The 23253-nt window shown below is 40.6% G+C and overlaps 1 protein-coding gene and 1 long non-coding RNA gene across 12 annotated transcripts in view; one reads left to right on the top strand and one right to left on the bottom strand.

Moving 5' to 3' along the window:
• LOC143035346 (inositol hexakisphosphate and diphosphoinositol-pentakisphosphate kinase 2-like) overlaps positions 1-23253 on the bottom strand; it is a 247704-nt gene that overhangs the window by 24953 nt on the left and 199498 nt on the right. For 9 of the 10 annotated variants that reach the window (XM_076202325.1, XM_076202328.1, XM_076202329.1 and 6 more), the window contains 3 exons: positions 23002-23065; positions 18944-19003; positions 8021-8145 (listed from right to left, as the gene is read on the bottom strand). In XM_076202325.1, coding sequence (XP_076058440.1) covers positions 8021-8145; positions 18944-19003; positions 23002-23065 — 249 coding nt within the window. The remainder of the gene's footprint in view (positions 1-8020; positions 8146-18943; positions 19004-23001; positions 23066-23253) is intronic. The other variant, XM_076202332.1, reaches the window with a different exon arrangement.
• Positions 1-23253, top strand: part of LOC143035347 (uncharacterized) — a 234328-nt gene that overhangs the window by 37532 nt on the left and 173543 nt on the right. The window lies entirely within an intron of this gene.

The following is a 23253-nucleotide window of genomic DNA, read 5'->3' as shown; positions in this document are numbered from 1 at the left end:
GGGCGCATGTGGAAGGGGAGGACCAAAAGGGATGGTGTGGATGGATGAAGGATTTTAATAGGAAGCCATTGTAAGTATAAGGAAGAAGTCACAGGGGCCAATGGAATGCAAGACATTTTTTTTTTTCAATTTAATTTTGTTTATCAGAAAGAGGTATGATGAGCCAAAAGAATGAATGAAATTTTAATTATTTATTCATTCATTTCCATTTATTTATTTTTATTCATTAATTTTATTTTTTGTGGGGAAGGGGAAGGGAAAGTAACTCGGGTGGGGCAGTGAAACATTTACCCCCAAGGGGGTTAATAATAAATGACAAAATATGCACAAGAGGAATAAGGAATAAACAATGTGTTCCATAGGAGGAAGAGGTGAGCGGGAAGGCGAGAAATGGGTGCGGAGGGAGGATCAGGCAAAAGGGTCATTCCAATTAGTTCATTTGTTGAAATCGTCTACATTCAAACCAATTTTATGTAAGTAGTACAGTGTCTCCAAGGCACAATTACTATACAGTGAGACCTCTCATTAACGGACGTTAATTAGCTGTGTTTGCGGTGTTTTTGCTGTGTTTTTGGTGTTTTGGAGTGGTTTTTGGGTGGCATAGTGATTGCACGCACTAAACAACAGCACCAAAAACACAGCGAAAACACCGCAAACACAGCTAATTAACGTCCGTTAATGAGAGGTCTCACTGTAGTCTGTTTTAGCTTGGCAGAGATTTAATCATTAGGAAATTCAAACTGCATCAGCCATTATGTTAACAATCTTGGCAAAATGCACACATTAACATGACAAAAATTCACTATGTGATGACAAATTGCAATTCAGTGAAACCTGAGAATTACAAACTTACTATTCAACAAAATTAGTCATTATAATAACGTGAAATTCATGAACAATTACGTAGTGTACATCAATAAAATCTGTGAATTACAAACTACTAAAAAACATTAGTGATAAAAATCTCCAAGCTAAATCAAACAAAATATTGATGCCTTTTATGTGGTGACACAGTAAGAACAACTAGTAAAGATAAGATTAGTTGATCCTCTACCATGACATGCAGTATTTCTTGCCAGGAACAGAGTAGTATGACCCTTTCAATCCAACAACACCCCTTACAAACTATGTTCTTGCTATAGTAAGATGATTTCACTCAGTTGAGGAGTAACCATCAATGAAGGGGATAAGGGGGCCCTTATACAATCTTTCAGTTTAGAACAAAGGTTGCATTGATAGTATTTTTGTTGTTGACAACTGTGACCTCTCCAGGTCCTATACACCTCTCTAATATTCTAATCATCAACCAAATGTGGTTTAAATTGTTTGAAATACTTGAAATACTGTAACTTCTAGTGTAATATCCAGTCTTTACGACAATTGTTTAGAATGAAATTGGGGGGAGCAACTCTTATGGATGAATTACTTTTGAGATGAAAATCGTGATTGAAATGAGTAAAAAATAACTTATACAAAAAAGCCAAATAACCATATCAGTCTAATTAATTGCTGCCTCAAGTTTCACTTTGTGGAAAACCTGCAGCCCTTCAGTTGCAGGCAACAGTTCTTAGAACCTCTCACAGATCTCACAGGGAAGAAACTTCAGACGGTTTCTATGTTGCTGGCTGAAAGTGGAAGAGGAAAGGAAAAAGTTGTGGGTTGTCAGCTCTTTATATGTGAAGAAACTTTGGACTGTTGTTAATACTGTATGATTGTGGAATTGTTTTCATGTCACTAGTTGAAAGCAGTAAGAGAAGGGAGGCTGTCACCAGTTGTTCACTCTCCATGTGTGAAAAGGTGCAAGAAATACATCTGAAGTTGATAGAGAGAGATCTTGGGCCCAGTCAGGAGACCAACTCTCAGTCCCTTAAGGCAGCACCTCCTAAAGAAGATGAGGGGGTCGGTGAGCTTTGAAATCCTTTGGGACTGCATCATTTCCACTTCCATTTACAATTACTTTCTATTCAGACCAATATTTTGCCCTTCCTATTCCTTCCTGAACTGACATTCCTCCTACATCTAATCCCCCCTTCATCCCATCCATCTACCTCATTCTTGGTCTTCCCCTCAAATTCCCTTCACCCATGTCTTCTTTCTACACTATTGTTCCTAGTCTTTCCTCTCTTGTTCATTCCATGTGCCCTAACCATACCAACACTCTTAAATTAACCCCATGTGCCAACTCCTATTTTACCTCCACTCTCTGTCTCACCTTTACATTTATATGTTATAAAACTGATACAGTATACATGCCCATTTCAATTCCTAATGAGGGATGATTATGAATGTTGATGGTCAGTTTCCATTACCCACAATAAGATACATCCTAGACAACATTAGGTTATTTATCATTTTGTACCCCAGAATAGATGATAAATGTTGCTCCTGCCCTCAGTTATGACTTATCTACTTATCTACGGTTAGTAGGTCCCCTCATTCTCTTCTTTGTTCCAGGGTCAGCAATTCCAGTTCAGCCAGTCTTTGTTCGTATGTCAAGTTTGAAAGTGTTGGGGTCATCTTTATTGTTGCTTTTTGTATTCTAGTTTTCTTACATTCTTTTTTGTACTGGGTGACCATATCAGCACTGCATATTCCAGTTTTGGTCTTATCAGTGTTTGTGATATTTCTTTTTATCATTTCCTTATCCAGGTATTTAAAACCCACCTTCAATGATCTTAGTAAATTGTAGGTTTCTCTGACTATTTTATTTGTATGTTTATCTGGCAACATGTCTTTGGTGATGATTACTCCTAGGTCCCTTTCAGAATTTACTTTCTTTACTTCTTTTCCGTCAATTTTATACTGTCCTGATATCCTATTCTTGCTTTTCCCAAATTCAATTATACTGCATTTCTTGATGTTGAATTCTATTTCCCATCTCTTGCTCCACTCTGAGACTTTGTTCAGATCACTCTGTAATGACTCACAGTCTATTTCAAAGTTTATTCTCTTTAATAACTTTGCGTCATCCGCAAAGAAGTTCATGTAATATTCAATACATTCACCCATGTCATTCACATATATAGCAAACATTATTTGAGCTAGTACTGACCCCTGTGGGACGCCACTACTCATTTCTTCCAATTTGGAATATTTGTCTCTGAGCACTACTCTCATTTTTCTTCCATGTAGGAAATCCTCCATCTAATTCAATAGTTTTCCATATATGGCTCCTATTGTTTCCAGTTTATATAGCAATTTTCTGTGTGGTACCTTATCAAATGCCATCCCTTTCTTGCAATATATCTATCAATCTTGAATAGAAACAAATCAAATTAATGGTACATGACCTTCCCTGCCTGAATCCAAACTGCCTCGGGTTCAGTATATTGTTCTCCTCCAGATATTTTGTCCATCTATCTTTGATGATTCTCTCACAAATTTTAACTATTGTACTTGCTAGGGACACCAGTCTATAATTTGTTGGGTCTTCCTTATCTCCCCCTTTATATATTGGTATATTGGCATTTTTCCAGTCTCCTGGTAATTTTCCTTCTTTGAGTGAGGATTCAACTATTTTTCATATTTTTCCTGTTAGTTCATCTATACATTCCTTTAGTATCCAGTTTGCAACTCCATCTGGGCCATGTGATTTGTTAATGTCAAGCTTTAATATTTGAGTCTTTATTTCATTCTGAATATTTAATTCCTTCATTGAAGGAAATCTTACTTCATTTCATTGATCACAGTTTTGTATATTTTCTTTTTCTTTGGCGAATAAAGATTTGAAGTGTTTGTTCATAATATATGCCATTTCTATATCTTCTGTGTATTCTCTGTTACCTTGATGTAATTTAAGTATTTCCTGTTATATTTTAGGTTGCCGTTTACATATCTATATTTGGGTTGATCTGATCTTCACATTTGTCTATTATGTCTTTTTCATAATTTCTTTTTTCTTCCCTACATATTTTTACATATTCATTTCTTAGTTTGGTGTATATTTTCCATTTCTCAGTTTTTTTTATATCTTTTCCAGGCTTTATCTCTTCTGTATTTTGCCTCACTGCACTTTTTATTGTACCAGGATTTTATGTACAGTATACCCTTTCTTGTTTTTGTCTAGGTACATACTTGTCCACTCCTTCATTATAGATTTCCTTCAAAATTTTGAAATTGTCCATTTCTCTTCCACCTTTGTTTCTTTATTATTAATTTTTTTCCGATTTGCTTCTTGAATTTTTTTTTCTAAGTTCTCTAAAATCTGTTTTGTTATACATTAGTCTTCCTTTTCTGTGTTTTTCATTTATTTATATATTTGTTTTTTCATTTATTTCTAGTTCTAGTAGTATGTGATCACTTTCCAATTGGTGTCTTGTATTCAATTTTATCCACAATTTTGGGTTCTGATGTGAATATCAAATCCAATTTTGAGGGTTCATCATTATTTCTATATCTGGTATTTTCCTTGACCCATTGCTTCAATGTGTAATCAATGGTCATTTCCAGTAATGTTTCCCCAGTGATCTTTTCCACCTTTCACAGTCATTTCTTCCCAACATATTTCTTTCAAGTTAAAATCACCCATTATTACCGGATTTCCTTCTTTCTTTAGTGTTTCATTTAGTGTTTGTCTTGTGTCTTCCAGCTTTTCGGAGTGTTCACTTTCATTCCATGCATGAGTTTTAGGTGGGACATAAATCACAGCATACTTTCTATTTTTCATATCTCTATCCCCAACTCTTATCATAATCAACTCCACATTGTTCTCTCCTTCTGTGATTTTTGTCATATTTAGGCCTTTCTTGGTGGGAGAAAAGTGCTGCTACCATATCCCATGTATTGACCTAACTGTAGTATACAGGAAAGAGGTAATGCTCATGGGGTCCTATCTCTTACTCTCTGATCATTACAGAAGGTGACTAAATGGTATGGAGTGAAGGTACTAGGGAACCCCCTCCCCCCACTGTACTTCTCTCCGTTAAAAAGTCTAGTCTGAGGGTCTGAGAGGACTCCAGCCAGAACTACAATTATTGAATCATTAATTGTATGCGGATGTGGTACAGATGAAAGTAAAAGGGAAGACTGGCAGTATGTGGATAGGAAGAAAGATGTGTTTTCAATGAGTGAAACAAAATTAAGGGGGAGAGATGAGTTGGACTTTGAGGACATAGTGAGTTGGGTGTCACATAAGGTGAGAGAATGAGGGTGAAAGGAGTGGCTCTGCTTGCAGGTGATACAATAGTTGTGTTGTGGGCTGAAGTGTCATCAAAGATAATGTGGACGAAGATGAGATCAGGATGGGAAATATGGACATTTGTAAATACGTGGCTTATGTGAGAATGATATTTTGACGTAGCCCAAAGGGATTTCTCCTCGTCTTCTCTTTTTATGCATGAGGGGATGAAGTGGGGGGTCGCTGATTAAATGAAGTGGTTTTGATGTTGATGTGGATGTGCTGTGTCTTGCTACATTGTTTCTGACCCAGGGCAATGTGTGAGATCCTTGTGTGGGGGAAAATGTCTGGTATACATATATATATATATATATATATACACATACATATTATATATATATATATATATATGTGTATATATATATTTACCTAGGTGTATTATACAAGAAGGGGAGCTATGCTTGTAGTGACCCGTCTTTGTATCTCACAACATCTAGTTTGTTCTTAATTTCTTGTATGGCGTTTGCACACACTATTGCTTCATCTAATTTGTTCGACATCTACCACTCTGTGTGGAAAACTATTTTTGTTTTTTCAGATCTCTTCTATAACTATCCTTTTTGAGTTTCTTTTTATGTCCTCTTGTTTTTCTTTCATCCCACTTTAATAAGTCTTCTCTGTTAAGGATTTCCATGCCTTTTATGATTCTGTAAATGGCCAGTAGATCTCCTTTTTCTCTTCTTTGTTCCAGGGTTGGCAGTTCCAGTTTAGTCAATCTTTGTTTGTATGTCAACTTTGAAAGTGTTGAGGCCATCTTTGTCATTGCTCTTTGGATTCTAATTTCTTTATATTCTTTTTTGTATTGGGTGTCCACAATGTCACAGTGTACTCCAATCTTGGTCTTATCAGTGTGACTAATATTTTTTTTACCATTATTTCATCCAAGCGATTAAAAGCCACCTATTTTGATCTTTGTAAATTGTGGATTTCTCTGACTATTTTGTTTATGTGCTTGTCTGGGGACATGTCTTTGGTGATAATTACTCCTAGATCCTTTTCCGAGTTTCATTTACTTCCTTTGTACCAATTTTATATTATCTTGATATTCTTGTTTTTACTTTTTCCAAACTCAATTATACTATATTTCTTGATGTTGAAGTTCACTTCCCACTTTAGGCTCCATTCCCAGACTTTATCCAGGTCTCTCTGTAGTGATTCAGTCTTTTTCTGTACTTACTTTCTTCAGTAGTTTTGTTTCATCTGGAAAGAAGTTCATATAATATTCAATACCTTCATCTATGTCATTTATATATATAACAAACATTACCGGTATTGGATCTAATACTGAACCTTGTGGAACTCCACTTATTTCTTCCCAGGTCAAGGTTTTATCTCTAAGTATCACCCTCATTTTTCTCCCATGCAAGAAATCTTCCATCCATTTCAATAATTTTCCTTGTACACCTGTTGTTTCAAGTTTTCTTAATAGTTTTTTGTGTGGTACTTTATCAAATGCCTTTTGTAAATCCAGGAAAACACAATCTGCCCATCTGTCCCTTTCTTGCATTATATCTATTAACCTTGAATAAAAACAAATCAAGTTTGTGGCACATGATCTTCCTTGTCTAAAACCAAATTGTTTTGGATTCAGTATATTTTCTTCCAGATGTTTAGTCCATCTATTTTTGATAACTTTTTCACATATTTTAGCTATTGTCCTTGTAAGGGAGATCAGTCTATAGTTTGTTGGGTCTTTCTTATCTCCCCTTTTATATATTGGCACAATATTGGCATTTTTCCAGTCTTGTGGCACCTTTCCATCTTTGAGTGAGCAATCTATTATCTTATATAGTCCATTAGTTCATCTATATACTCTTTTAGTATCCAGTTCGCAATTCTGTCTGGTCTGTGTGATTTTCTGACATTAAGGTTTATTATTTGGTCCCTTATTTCTTTCTGTGTCCCAATTATTTCTTTCATGGGGGCGGGGGATCTATCTCCATTTCCTTCATCCCAATTGTAAGTATGTAACTCTATGATGACAGACTGGGTAACAATTGCATTTGTTATCCACAAACCAAGTATTTTTTTTCCAAGCTCTTAAAATGCAATTACTTATGTAACTCAACTTGAAATAAAACAAAAATTGTACATATGAATAAGTCATTGTGTAAACAATACTTAATATCTTTGAAATCTGAGATAAGTCATATGAAACATTCAGTTTTCCACTTTAACAAAACAGTATCAAGTAAACATGAACCAAGCCTGATGCAAATATATATATATATATATATATATATATATATATATTTTTTTTTTGTACTTAATAACTGTTGCCTCAAGTCTCACTGACTGGATACCCACAGCCCCACAGTGGATGGCAATGGTCCTTGGGCACTCCTGTAAGTCTCTAGGAAAATATTCTGGATTGTTGTCTGTGCTGCATTAATGTGGAACAGTTTCTATTCCACTGGCTTATACTCATAGGAGGAAGGGAGCAGTCACCAGTTGTCAGCTCTCCTTATGTGAAAAGGTGAAGGAAATAGTGTTGAAATTATTAGAGAGGTTTTAGGCCTGGTCTGGAGACTGTCAACATCTTGGGGCTGCACCCCTATAGAACCAGGTGAGGAAGTTCACGGGTTTTAAAGATGGGTAGTAGGAAAATGATCCCATCACTTGCAAATACCTATCATTAGTCCTACTCTTCCATTCTTAAAAACTAAACTGACTACCTATCTATCTACCAAAAGGCTTCTTCCCCCTTATAGGGGGGGTAGCTAGCCAAGGCACACACACACACACACACACCCTCACTTAAAACTAAACTGACTATACACTATTAATACTTTCTGCTTCCTTAACACTAGTGCTAAGGAAACTAACCTAACTTATTTTACTCACCTTTCTCCACCTTTGGTGTGTGCTGCTGTGCTAAAGAATTCTCGGCCTCTAATGAACGTGGTCTAGCCACAGCATCCGAAGATGAAAGGGAACGCTGATATGATGAGGCTCCATCCGACAATGACCTAAATTACAACATATAAACAAACACTTACCAGTAGAACAAAGTAATATAAATTCATTTGCATGAATCCTGCAAATATACTATAAGTTTACTATATAAATTTTTGGAATGTAACCATGTAATATAGAACTACTGTTTATAATATTTCATGCAACAAGACTGCAGGTATGCTTAATTGAGAAAGTACTATTTTACTTTAGTGATGGCATCATAATTACGACCAATCATTTTTAGCTTACAAAGCCAAAAATGTTTCACATGTACTGAATTTCTATATTTCATCAATAAAAATGTGAAGATAGTCTTGTTCCTCCTCATGCATAACCTGTCTACTCAATTCACTCCTCTTGGTGTTATAAACCTTTGTCCATGTTCCTACATCATCCCCATTTCAAAACACAATTTTCACAATTCCATACTCTGATATTTTGTTCCATTGTTTTATGATGTGTATGGAAAGTTTAACTTACTTGTTTTTCCATGTCCTCTATTGTGGCTTGCAATTATGCTATTCTGGTTTGCTACCTGACATGCTAGGCCATATTCATACAATGTATTTATATAACTCTCACGTTTTCCAAAATTTTTAACTTCAAATTTCTCAAATCCTTTTGCACATGACAAAGCCTGTAGACCTAGAACCAGCCTCATAATTGGAGGCTCATTTCCATTCAAAATAGAATAGTGACACCTTTTAGTTCCTGCCAGACCTCCTTTCTACTACCTCCCTTAAATCTTTCCTTAACCACTTCTACAATTCTGCCTCTTCAGCATGATGTCTCCATGGATAGAAGCCCTGATTATTGGTAATAAAATACAACATCTCTGATTTTTCATTTTGACTTCTTTCCCATTCCACCCATATTCAATAGCATCTCTTTGTATTTAGTCTTGCTCCATGTTTTTTCATAGGTGGAGTTTATGCCACATATAAATATGTTGTACCACTTTCCTCACTGGCTATTTAGACATTTGCTATATTTTATTTATTTATCTATTTATTATTTCTTTTTAACTCCTAGGTTCTCCTTCCATTCATGCCATTATTTACCTTCCTTAACATCTCAATTTTAGGTCTATCAATCTCTTGTAAAAATATGTCTTCTATTACTCCGACGTTCACTCATTTTTTCCTTGGCTTCAATGAATTTTCCTCTTTTCTCCACTTTCTTCTTCTATCACACCCCTTCTTGTACAAACATGTCTTAAACTTGTCTTTACTAATTTTCATGTCATATTTCATTTACCATGTTTTGTGATTTAACCCCTTCCATACGGTGCCGCACACGTAGGCGTCATGGGGAGCGAGTGTATTCGCGAGGCTGCCATATCGGCGTCTTGATTATATTTATTGTAGTCGCCCCTCTATAATGACATTCTTTCTAATTCTTTTGTAATCGCATTTTCTATGGTTATCAAAATTCACGGGTGAAGAGAGAACGATCGATATAAGCGGTGACTATATTTTATGATGCGAGTATTATTACGACACGTCGTACGGCTGGCATTGGTTGCTGCCACCGAGATCTAAGTCCATGACGCCTACGTGTGCGGCACCGTATGGAAGGGGTTAAACTTATCTTTTTTTGCATATATCAACTTTTCAACACTTCTCTAATTATGTCCTGCCCTTTACAATCATTATCCATCACTACTTGTATTATTTCTTTGGTTCTTTGTAATCCTTGTTTTTCTCTTTCTGATCTATATGTTAAGTGTTCCTGTATTTTCTTCAGCTTTACATTATGAACTACATTGTTTTAGCCTAGGATAATGCCTCACAAAAGAACTTTGTTTTTATGTGGTTAGAAATCACTTCTTAGAATGACGCTCTTCTTAACTTAAGTGCCATGGCCAGGATTCAAACTGAGCATTTGACCTCTAGTGACTGCCAGACATTCTACTCTAAGTATATGACTTTTCTTTTTTCCATCACATCTTTTACCAACATGTTTTTCCTTTAGTACCTTTATTACTTCTTTGCATTTTCCAATCCTTCTTTCCTTTACTGTTCCATAATCACTTTCAGATTAACCCTATTCTTCTCATCTGCTTTTTTTTCCCATGAGGTGCTAAGATGGTAGGGGCATTGAAGGAGATTTAACAGGTGTCTGTGTGTTTGTGATTTGACTCAACCATCCCTTTATAAGAGGAGCCCTTGGTATTGATGTCACTTTTTCTAATTTGTTTTATATTGTCCTTCTCTATCTAAAAAATCTATCATATGTGCTCTTTATCAAATTTATTTATCTTTTATTTAGTTTTACTTCAATAAATTGGGCAACCAACTTCCTGATCAAAACTCCTTCATCTGAAATGTGCTTCTTTAGTATTATATTTTTTGTTGTCTTCCACAAGGATTACCATAAGATTGTTTATATTTGTCATTTTTTATTTTTGGCTGATCTATACTGTAAATCTCAATATTTTCATAAACAAAGCCATGGTCAAATACCATTCTTTTACTGCTTGACATCAGTTTGCTTCAAACTTTCAGCCTCAGATCTTGGCATTTCTATTTCCATCGATTTTCTTTCCCTACCTACCAATTCCTTCCCCACATTTCCATTTTACACCTCCCACATCCAGAACCCTTTAGTAACCTATTCCTACTATTACACTATGTGTTTTCTTCTGTATTGCCAAATTTTTTGTTTCATTCTAGAATAGATAGTTCATAACTGCTTTTGATGAGACAATCAAAAGAACTGTATGCAGTTGTATTCCCACTACATACAAATCCAAACTTCAAGCTGTATGAACTCTGAAGCTTCCTGTTATGATTCAATACATTAAATACTGGTGTCACCTGCCATGTAAACACCCAGCTGAAATCAACAGACAATAAAAAGCTGGGCAGGCTGAGTCTTAAAGCCTGCTTGTGCCTTCCATTAGCTTGTTTGTCGATAAAGCTTACTTCCATGCAGCTTACGGGACAGGGGAGAGAAAAAATAGGAATCTTTTTTTTTGCAATATTAATGTCAATGATAACTTGGCAGAAAATACTGTTCGACACACCACTACATAAGACAAGAGGGAATGTTAGATGATGTTCAATGGAAGGGAGCAACTTCAACATAGGGCCATTTCCTATTTGAGGTCATTCCACTGCAAATCAAAACTGTCAAACATCAAACATCTTTATTCATCCTCTGTGGACCCTAATGGGGTTTAAAGGTTCCTGATTGAGCCATGGAAAAATGTGAACAATGTGAAAACTACCTTCAAAATTGTTCTTTACCTAAAAGTTGATCATCTGCCAACAGTACTTAGTATCAATCCAGTTCAGTGTATCGTCTCATTTTTTGTATTAGTTTGGTTATAAATCTAATCCTAACTGGTGACCAGGAGCCCCTGTCTAGTTCAGTGGTTCCCAAACTTTTCCAGGTTGGCACCTCCTTGGCTTCCAGATACGTTCCTATCACCCCCTCCCCCTTGCCCCCTCATACACATATGCAAACACACATCTTCTATTTCTGACTCCAACTTCATGTTATGTAACAAAGCTATGCATTTATTTGTAATTCTTATATCAGTTTTATCCTCTATAAACTACATACATGTACCTTCACCTTAATATTTATAATATATATTTTGTCATCCAGGTTTTGTAAAAAATATATCTATATCATTATTAACTGGTTCTAATGCCATCCTGTAACCCCATACTGCCCCCTTTTGCCCCCCCCCTTGATCTTTATGTCACCAGGGGGGCAGTAATGCCCACTTTAGGAACCACTGGTCAAGTTAATCAAATGAAAGTTGTACCTCTGGGTGGTCAGAACATCTAAAATCATCCATAAAACTTTTTGCCATAAACGACATTCAACTTCTTCAGTAACTCCTTAACCTGATGCTACCCTTTATGAAATTTGTTCTCTGTATACCTGGACAATAATCTTATTCAGCAGAATAGAAGATTCAAGAAACAGCTGGGTTTCAGTTAACTGAGAAGTCATTTTATCCAAAACTTTCCTCTGCACTGAATAAAATAACATGACATAAGCACTGTTTTTTCACATTCTATCTGTTACTCATTGTGTGAGGGTACTAGATAGCAATACTTTTATAAGACCCTAAGAACATGTTGACTCGTGGGAATCAAACTGCCATCTATTTACTTTCTTCCCTCCTGATACTAGCGCCCTAATTCACTTAGCCACCATGCTCCTATTACATACTACACTACATTTATAGGAACCTTCACATAATGTTTATGCAAGAAGTCCTAGAAAGGAACCTGTCTTTGGAAAAGCAAATGTAACCCATTTGGGACTAAACAATAAAAATATTGAATGATGCTGATATGTCCCAACTGCAGCAAGCAGCACAAAGATGGGAAACATCTAGAGGTGCAAGGGAGGTAACAACAATCATAGCACATTCAAGTGACCCATACATTACACAAAAATATTTAAGTGAGAAAATCGACCCTTTAATGGGCAGGGGCAGCACCAATGTACATTAAACCACTTGGTAGAATCCAGAAAAAGTACTTGGAGTCCACTCTGTTCTTTAAAAGGATTAGAATGAGATAGATTACCCATTAATGAGCAGGAGATAAATAAAATTGTCTGGTATGGACCAGAAGAAATACTTTAAAATCATTTTTGCCCATTAAAAGGTGAAGAAACAAAAATAGAAAAATAAAAATATAGAGGGAAAAATGTAAAACTGATGCTGAAAATGCAGTAACAATATTTTGAGCTTCAATAGCAAAAATGTAATTTTCGCAGGAAAATTAATTTTTCCCTGATACAAACCTGAGGTACTCCTTACACTAGGATACCTTCGCGTAGCGCGAATATTTCTACTGCGAAATTAAAATCCTCACTCTGTGGGTCTGGGCAACGCTTATCCTCAGTAAGGGGCCCCATTGGGGTAAGGGGGGGGGGGCCTTGCCCTCCACCACAAGTCTCGCACACTATAACCATTCTCTGAGCCAGGTATGAATTAAGCACAAGGTTTTCAGGCAAGGAGAAGGAACTGTTTAGAGGGGTGGTTGAGGAGGGCCATTAAAGGTAAGGAGTACCTCAGGTTTGTATCAGGGAAAAATTAATTTTCCTGCGAAAATTACATTTGTTCCGAAGAATACAAACTCTTCGGTACTCCTTACACTAGGAGACTCGGACTTAGGAGGGAAGGAAGTTGTTATCTAGCCTGGGAAACCGCTGTAAGGAAAATCTAGTGTGCGACTATGTTGACCAGACCCCTATACATTCCCCTCACTTTGAAGTGCACCCCTTTCTGTTCCCTGGAGTGGAGACAGACAGGTTATAATCACTTTTGTACCACTGAAGGGCTTGAATTGATTCCCTTGGAATGCTTGAGAGCCCGCGGGTGAGGTAAGGGAATGTAAGAGTATGAGAAGGACTTTGGAAAGTTATCCCTGCAGATGCCGAGCCAGAACCTGGATGAGTTGTCAGGGTCGGCTGTGTGCTCTTGAGGAGGGGTATATCATTTTCAGGACTTCTTGGGCGGCCACTATGGGGCCCAAAGATAAGTTCCCTAAAGATTCCCGCATAACTTCTTTGAGGTAAAAGGAAGTGAACGTATTCTGGCTCTTCCATATACCTGCTTGAAGAACCTGGTTGACTGACAGATTCTTTCTGATGACTAGGGAGGTCCCTACTGCCCTCAGGTCATGGACAATCTGTGTGGTTCATGTCGCAGGCTCTGCGGATGACTTCCATTGTCCAGTAAGAAATGGAATTCTTAGTGATGGGCTACCTTTAGTATAGATGAACAACCTCTTTAATTCTGGTCGAAGATGTTCGGTTCCCTTGAGGTAGGTCTGGATGGCTCGTACCGGGCATAGAACTGTTTCAGTCTATTCTCCCCCTGCAAATTCGTCTAAGGACGGAACACTAAAGGACCAGAATCTAGGGTCGGATTTGGCAGGATCTTGGTTGTTGGCAATGAATTGAGGCATGAAAGTGAAGGAGACCTCTTTCCATCCTTTGGAATGGGCGACTCTATAAGAGATGGCATGTAACTCCCCTACTCTCTTGGAAGATGCCAGGGCTAGCAGGAAAAAATGTCCTCTAGGTGAAGTCCTTCAGATGTGCCTCTCGAAGAGGTTCGTAAGGGGGACCCCTCAGAGAGTTCAGGACTAATCCCACATCCCGCGGAGGAGAACTGATTTCCCTGGGGGGGCATGATCTTTGAAGTGCCTGAAGAGCATGGAAATTTCCGGTGAAAGGGCTAGGACCATGCCCTTCAGAGAAAACACCTGATTTAGAGCTGCCCTATAGCCTTGTACTGCCGAGAGGGAGATCTTCTTGGACTTCCTGAGGAAGTGGAAGAGGCGATCTCAGGAATGGTGGCTCGATCTGGGACTAACTTCCTGGAGTGGCACCATTTTGCAAAGGCATTGCATTTCCCTTGATAAAGGTTAGCTGAGGAAGAGCGAATAGGAGCGGACATGTCCTCTGCCACTTCTCTGGGAAAACCCTTCTTTAGGAGGATCCGGACCATAGTCTGAATGCGTGAAGATTGAGTGCTGAAGGGTTCTTGTGCCAAGGCCCATTGATGGGTGGATACAGAAGATCTGGTCTTCCCTGAAGGGCCAGAGGCTCTTCTACTGCTAGCTCGAGGGCGTCTGGAAACCATGGGGCTTCGGGCCACCAAGGAGCGATCAAAGTCATCCGAAGGTAGGATGCGTGTCTTGCTCTCAGGAGTACCTTCTGGAGCAAGGGAAATGGTGGGAAAGCGTAGGAGTCCAGGTTGTCCCAACTTTGCAGAAGAGCGTCTTCTCCTGCTGCCAGAGGATCCGGGAAAGGGCTGAAATATATTGGGAGTTGGTGATTCCATCTCATTGCAAAAAGGTCCACTAGAGGGGAGCCCCATTTGCTGAGGATGAAGTTCGCTACCTCTCGATAGAGGGACCATTCTGTGTTGATTATCTGATTCTTCCTGCCAAGGTGGTCCGCCCAGAGATTCCTCTTCCCCGGGATGTAGCGGGCTTTGAGTGACACCTGGAGATTCTTGGCTAGGTTGAGGATGTCCATCATCAGAAGGCATAGTTCCTGGGAGACTGTGCCCCCCTTGCTCGTTCAGGTAGGGTACTACCGAGGAATTGTCCGACATTATGCCCACTACTTTTCCTGAGACTTGATCCTTGAAGTGACGGAGAGCCAGGAGTACTGCTTTCAACTCAAGCCAATTGATATGGGCTGTCCGCTCGACTGTGGACCAGGAACCGCTGATGTGATCGTCGTTGAGGTGGGCTCCCCAGCCCTCCTTGGAGGCATCGGAGAACAGGAGGACTTCGGGGGGAGATGGGCCGAGGGGCATCCCCATGAGAAGGTTGCATGGGCCTTCCACCAGAGAAGAGAATCCTTGACTTCTTCGGTGAGGGAGATGTGTTGTAGGGGTTCTCCCTCTTGCGGGGCCCACTGAGACTTGAGGAGCCACTGTAGCTGTCGCATTCTTTGTCTACTCCTGGGGATGAATTTCTCTATGGAGGCCATATGGCCCAGGAGTTGGCATTGTGTCGCCGTCAGGAACCTGGTCGATAGTGCCTTTGCAACTAGAGAAGCGAGATTCTGGATCCCCTTTTCTACTGGGAAGGACTCCATTAGGGAGGAGTCCAGGACCATACCCAGGTACGTGACTCTCTGTTCTGGTAAGAAATCTGACTTTTCCGGGTTGACTACTGTGCCCAATTTCAGGACAAAGGTTAGGACCATTCTCAGGTGTTCTTGGCATAGCTGGGCAGAATGTGCAAGGATCAGCCAGTTATCCAAGTAACAGAGTAGTTGAATTCCCCTGGAGTGGGACCACGCTGAAACGAGGTTGAACACACTGGAGAAGACTTGGGGTGCTGTGGAAAGTCCGAAGCAGAGGTAGGGGAAGTGGAAGGTGTTGCCCCTGTGGATGATTCTGAGGAATTTCCTGGAGGAGGGATGCACTGGTATGTGGAAATAGGCATCTTGGAGGTCCAGCGACACCATGAAGTCCCCTTCCCTGATAGACGCCCTTACGGACTCTGGGGTGTCCATTCGGAACTTCGTCAGGGAAAGGAACTTGTTGAGTGGAGACAACTAGATGACTGCCGGGATCGAGGCTGCTCTGAGGGTTGACCCCGATGGGGTGTAGAAGCGCTTCTGGTGTTCCAATGGGACCGGAAGCCAACGCGCCTTCTCGGTCGTCCTTGTTGCGAGAGCGTCGGAGGCCTGGGCCATGGCTCTCGCCGTCTGCGTACTCCATGGAAGGTGGAGGGGAGGAGGCTGGGCTTTCTGAGAGTTGGCCGTCATGAAGATGTCAGACTCGAATGTGGCTTCCTCTTCTTGCGGGGGGCCCAGTCGATTCGCCCTCCGAACCCTCGCGAGGACGTCCGAGAAGGAAGGTGGGACCACCATCGAGGATTCCGACTGGGAAACGGGAGGGGAAAGGGAGCGTGCCCCCCCCCCACGGAGCTGTGGACATCGTCGTCGGCGTAGGAGGGGTCGGCACGGGCAGAGAGGAACCTCACGCTACCATCCTCGTCACTGATGGGTTCAGGGGGGGGGGCTGAGCAAGTGGAAGATGGTCGAGGGGGGCCCTTGGGGGCGGTGACTCCTCACGAGCTTCCGTGCGGTGCACGAACCGCGCTTGAGAAGCGCGGAAAAATTCCCGTTGGGCCTCCATCTGTTCCTTCAACGTAGTGACGAGTGAACAGAGAGTGGGGAGGAGGTCCGGGGAATGTCCGCTTGGTGAGTCCCGCCTGGGTGCGGATGGTCCGGGAGACGCCAAGGGGAGACTGCCTCCTCTGGACGAAGCTGAGTCACCTACGACGAACGCGCGTGTGGGTACATCTCGGGCTTCCTGCCCACCGGGCATAGAAAGGGTTCCGGTGATGACCCGGCTCGTCTGACGAAGGGTGGAAGGTGGACTGGGGGTTACCCGAGGAGAAGAGGCTGACGCGCTCCGAATCTCCGAACTCGGTTCCTTTGTCCGTGGGGGGGGGGGAGGTTCCGGGCAGCGTCGCGGGGCCGGCGGACGCATCCGGGAAAAATCTCGTACCCGGGGGGGTTCGCGGGGGCCAGAGGCGCGTGCCCGTCGAAGCTAACCACCCTGTGGGAAGGAACAGGAGACAATTTGGCCTGAGACTGACTCGGGGCGGCTATTGTACAACCTTTCCGTTTACTACGCTTAGGAGGGGGGAGACAACTGCCCGCGTCCTCCGCCGACGTAGCATGCCTTCTCTTTGTGTCGGGTGAGGGGGGAAGCCATCTTCCCTGCCCGCGTACTGTGGACGTCGTCGCCGTCGTAGCTGGCGCCTGTCCGGTCAGCGAGAAACACCGCGTCTGCAACCTCGTCCCCGATCTCTGTCCTCGTGAGCAAAGGGCATGGAAAGGTCACCGTTGATCACCCGGCTCTTCCTACGGTGGGTGTTGTGCGTACTGCGGGATTCCTGAGTAGAAGAGACTAAGGGGCTCTTTGTCTTTGAACCCGGGTTCTTTGTCCGTGCCGGCGTCGAGTTTCCGGGATGCGTCGGGGGCAAGCCGCAAGCGACCACATCCGGGAAAAATGTCATACAGGAGCGGTAGCTAGCGGTGGCCTGAGGCGCATGTCCGTCTACGCTAACCGTCCTGGTTGAAGGAAGAGGACAACTTGGCCTGAGAATGACTCGAAGTGGACGTTGTACCACCTTCCTGGCTACTACGCTTGGGAGGAGCGACTGTCGAGTTTCCGGGATGGGTCGAGGGCAAGCCGCAAGCGACCTCATCCGGGAAAAATCTCGTACAGGAACGGTAGCTAGAGGTGGCCTGAGGCACATGTCCGTCTACGCTAACCATCCTGGTTAAAGGAATAAAGGACAACTTGGCTTCCTGTCTACTACGCCGTGGAGGAGGGAGAGAATTGCTCGTCTCCTCTGAAGCCGTAGTCCGCCTTCTCTTGTTTTTGGGGGGTGAAGAGGGAAGCCATTTTCTATGCTTGCGCACCATTTCCCCTGCATGTGCTTTCCTGTGAACATGAAAGTACACGGAACACTGACTATCATCTCACTGAATGCACGTCTCACACGGGGATGAAGGTGAACACTTAAGAGCTATACACTTGAAACACCAAATGTGAGGATCCACTTGGGCTGGTGGTAAGGGGGGTGAGACAAAGGTATCTCCCTTCGGCGAAGGGACACAACCTATCTTGAACCACAACAATACTGGAACCAGATTCCATACTTACAGTGAAGGGTAGGATACCCGGTGGCGGTTAAGGGAATAATACAGGAAATGGAGAAGCACTTAATAATTCCAGGACACAGGATGGCGTAGGGTAAACCCCGATGAAATTGAAGGACGATGAACTCCTTAGCGTCCTGGCGACAATCGAAGCGGGTTGCTTGATTTTCGGCCCAAATGTAAACATAGAACCGTTGAGTGATTAACGGTTCGCTGCCGCGCTAATAATGGAGTTTGACTGAGAATCGGCCCATTAAGGGGGAAACCGATAAAAACTAAACATGTATAGTAGAGAGATGTTAACACGGTCACTACTGCGAAGAGAATGGTTATAGTGTGCGAGACTTGTGGTGGAGGGCAAGGCCCCCCCCCCTTACCCCAATGGGGCCCCTTACTGAGGATAAGCGTTGCCCAGACCCACAGAGTGAGGATTTTAATTTCGCAGTAGAAATATTCGCGCTACACGAAGGTATCCTAGTGTAAGGAGTACCGAAGAGTTTGTATTCTTCGGAACAAAGGTGGAATGGTTTATCATAAAATAAAAAGTACAAAAGTGCTACGACATCAACACAACAAAGGAGTGATAGCAACATGAGGTGGTGCATGCAAAAGCCAGCACAACCTAAATACCGTTTGATGGGGTACGGACGCCCAACAGGAAGAGCGACCAAACCGCAGTCTGAGTGTGACCTGCAGAATAACACGCTGTCAACACCAGAGGGGCAGGAGAAAGAGAAGAGGAGCAAAGGAGGATATTGAAAAGTAGGGACAAAAAGTGATGAGAATGCAGGATCAAGGATGTGCAGTGGTTCACAAAAGTATCTTTATATATACATGTTCATTAATGTTTTGGTATAAGTGGTGCCATTCTGCTTAGTAGTAATGCTTCGAATAAATAACCATGCTTAGTAACAGCTGCTGCCCTGCGTTTCACTGAATGGAAACCTGTGGCTCCACGGTAGCCAACATTGGAGCTGAGGCCCTTCAACAGATCTCTTTGAGAAGAAACACTGAACTAGCCTGTGCTCTGTTAGTGTGGGTTTGTTACTAATTTCCTTGTTAGTATGAAGGTTTGGGAAGAGTTGAGGGTTGTCAGCTCTCCTTCTTAGAAAAAATGGAGGAAAAAAAAAAAAAGAAAAAATGGTCAAAGCTAATTCAGATCTTGGGCCTGGTCTGGTGACCAAGTGGCTCCTCTTGTGGCTCCACCTTCTTTACTTTTCATTCAAAATGATAATTTGCACTTTGGCCCAACAAAAGAAGGGGCAGGTGCAATGCTCTAGGGGGCTCCAAGAAGATTAAGAACCGAGCCAGGGTTTATAACTCGAGCTACTACATTTTTTTCTTCATAAAATTGTGTGTGCAAATTAGCTATTTCATCTTGTCTTTTATCCACCTTTTCCCTCATCAGTGGTACCTTTTGGATTAGTGGAGGCACTAGAAACAACATGGAATTGGTGGAATCTTTCACAATGTTTTGCCACTTGAAATAGGAGCCCTTAATGGCTCTCGACAGCCTCGTTTGCAGTTTTGAATTTTTTTTTATTTTTTCAGTTGGTCCACACTCCATATTCAGAATTGGATGAAAATAAAACTGTTTTAGGCATGCAGCTTAAAATGTGCATCCAAATTTGCTTGGTGGCTGCCAGGTAATAGTATAGTGCAGTCCTCCTGCCATATTACATATACTTTTATTTTCCTATATCTATTTTTATTTAACCTGATAGCTTGCAATTCTAGAATTTGTTCACCTGGTTAATATAAAATAGAAAATGGTACATACTTTGAAATGTAAATGTATATTCATTTGACAATCAATCACTCAATCTGCTGCCCTGGTCTCTCTTACAGAAGACCTGTAGTCTTCAGGTAACTCGTAACAGCATACAATGGAAAACAGCACATACTTTGAAATGTACATGCAAATTAATTTGACAATCAATCAATCAATCAATCTGTTGCCCCTGGTCTCTCTAACTGCCTTCAGGTAACTGGCATCAGCCCTCAGGCAGGACAGGAAGTCATTTGGCAGCCACCAGGTGGTAGTATGTTCCTCTCTTTTAGCTCTCACCATATCTTCTTTAATTTTCCTCATCTAAATTTCATCCCATGTGGCATTCTAAACATCCAGTAAACCCAAGCCACCTCCTGTCACAACCTAAACTGTAACAACAACTATTGATTTGATTGATTTATGAAATTTTTGGCTTGAAGGCCAAGTGCCGGTAACAACAGCTATTGCCTTGAACCTCACTGATTGGAAACCCATGGTCTCACCGTGGGTGGCAAAAGTCTTTGGACCCTTCCAAAGATTTTTCTGCTGGACTTGTTTATGCTGTTCAACATTTATTTATTCTCTCTCATCTTTATTTATTTCTGGGGTCAGGACTCAAACCAGGTCCCAGATGATTCTAGGTCCACCCACTAGCCTACTGCACCATGGAATGTGTGTGGCTTTCTAAATCACCAACTTATTGTAGCAGGAAGCGAGCAGTTGCCATTTGTCTGTTCTCCTTGTGTTTAGTGAAAAGATGTAGGAAACATAGCTGAAGCTGACAAGAGAAGTATCTTTGACCTGATCTAGAGATAGAGTATCAGCCCCTCAGGGCTGCACCTCCATATGAAGGTGAGGGCACTGACGGGTTTTGAAGACAGGCAGCAGGGAGATGACACTCTCTGACATCCATCTTGCAGGACCACCACTTGCAGGTACCTGTTGTTGATACTTGTAGCCATGGGTATGGGACAAAATAAAAATCATGAATCATGAAAATACAGAGTGCTTTTGAAGATAACAAGAATCAAGAGTATACATATACAAAGATAAGGGGTGGGGCATCACTGAACATAAAGGTCAGATAAGACTAGAATAAAGGAAATTGGAATCACAGATATGAGAGAAAAATAGCTCTTAATAAGGAAATATCAAAGGATAGAATAATGATGGGCTAAGGGATAATTGGAAAGCAGATTCAATAATAAAAGCATTGATGAAGAAAGAAAAGGCCTCATCAGGATGGAAGAGGCATGGACTAAAAAATAAAAAAAATATTCATTAGTCATCATATTAAATTCCTCATTCAAGGAATCCCACCAAAAGTATTAGATGCAGTGTGATATGTGAAATTAGGATTTGCCTGAAAAAAATATATACATAAATAAAATAATAATAATAAAATAAAAAGGGATGACAGAATCCACATAACGTAGATTAAATGCAATGGAAAGACGATATAAAGGAATGAAAATAAATGAAGAAGTGGGGATGTAGGAGCATCAAGAAGCTATAGTAGGGAGGGAGGAGTTTGTGTTGGAATCTACTGTAGATACGTTTCTCCAACCTTAGCTTCAAATCTGGGCTTGTGAACATCAACACACAAAACCATCCATTAACATGTAGCAATGAAAGTTGTGCATACAAAGGATATCTGAACAAGTCAATGTTTTTATGCATTTCATTAAAGGGAGGTTCTCTACATAGAGTACAAGTTGGCTGTGATTGGGTGTATTACTTGGCCATAAGCTAAACAAAATTTTGCAGTACAAAACTGTACATATTTACACAGTGTGACTCTTAACTTGAATTTTTTTATTTTTTTACTCTTCAAACGTACATTTACTGCCTCACTATACGCCTCATGTTTAATTTCAAATTACACTGAAATACTATTCATGAGAAGACCTGGTTGAAGAGGCATTAATGCCAGTCATTTCAAAATAACTTCTTGACTCAGCCAGCCCCCTTATATGGGGAGGGGGAGTCCAGTATGCATGTATATATAAAATACATGATTATCTCCAAAATAAATAAACTGAAATCAAGCTCACAATAAGAACCTTATCATGAAAACTTGTCAAACACTATGAAGGAGATTGGATTCTGGAATGTTTATAGCTGTTAATCCTTAAGGAGTCTTAGATCAGTCAAGTGTTTACTTTTTGTTTATTTGTAGCTTTGGATGTTTATTATCTGAAGCCTTCTTTAAATTAGGTCCACAACACCTAGTTTCATTTGGAAATAGTAATAACCAACAACACCTTTTCATCAGGCACTTAAATGGATGAATAGCTTTATATTCACTAATCCTTTGAGGCCTTTCTATCATACACAAAATTCTGTACAAAAATTGATGTTTAACCATTAAAATAAGTTTTGAAGTAATAATGAATAATCACTACTGTCGATAATGTGACTCTTTTACAGATTCTTTACTGTATTCAATATACATTGTTCCAAATTAAAACAACCCAACTATCTGAAACCTCTGAAACCAGTTATTAACTGCATGGTCTATAGCTCAAAAGGACACATTGGGAATCCAACTGATTTAATCAAAAGTGATAGAAATATTGGAAGCTGGTAATTCTGGATTACATAAATGCATAACATACATGAGCACCATCTTCAAGTCAAAATTCATATAAAAGTAAACAGGCATGACCTATTACACACATGAATAAATGATCTGTTTAAACATTCCATTAAATAACTAGTAGAAAAATTGAAGAGGGACATTAATATCCTTACAAATAAAGCTATCTAAACACAAAGTTGTGATGACACAAAACACTGAATGTAGTCACAAGTGTTAAACATACAAAGATAACTGAATTAACCTAATATGAAAAACATGTGGTGCTAGATGAAATATGATGAGGAACTGTATGACCGAACCGAAGTGTCAACTTACCTTGCTGAGATTGCAATCGGCTCAGATTTCCTGGTCAAGACTTCACCATCTAAGCCATCTACACCTGTGCAACAAAATGTCTTCTAAATAATGCTCTGTCTTGTGTGTGCTTACATATATCAAGTATGGAAGATTAGTGATTTCAGAAAGAAGCATTAATACATCAGTTCCACAACATAAGCATGAATATGCATTATATACACTTATAAATTTATGTACATGTCACTTCCCAATTTAAAGATCTCCTTCCCC

This window comes from Oratosquilla oratoria, chromosome 18, assembly GCF_046742065.1.
Source record: "Oratosquilla oratoria isolate Oo_2021 chromosome 18, ASM4674206v1, whole genome shotgun sequence".
In the NCBI taxonomy this organism is placed as follows: Eukaryota; Metazoa; Arthropoda; class Malacostraca; order Stomatopoda; family Squillidae; genus Oratosquilla; species Oratosquilla oratoria.
This window is presented reverse-complemented; position numbering and strand designations above follow the sequence as displayed.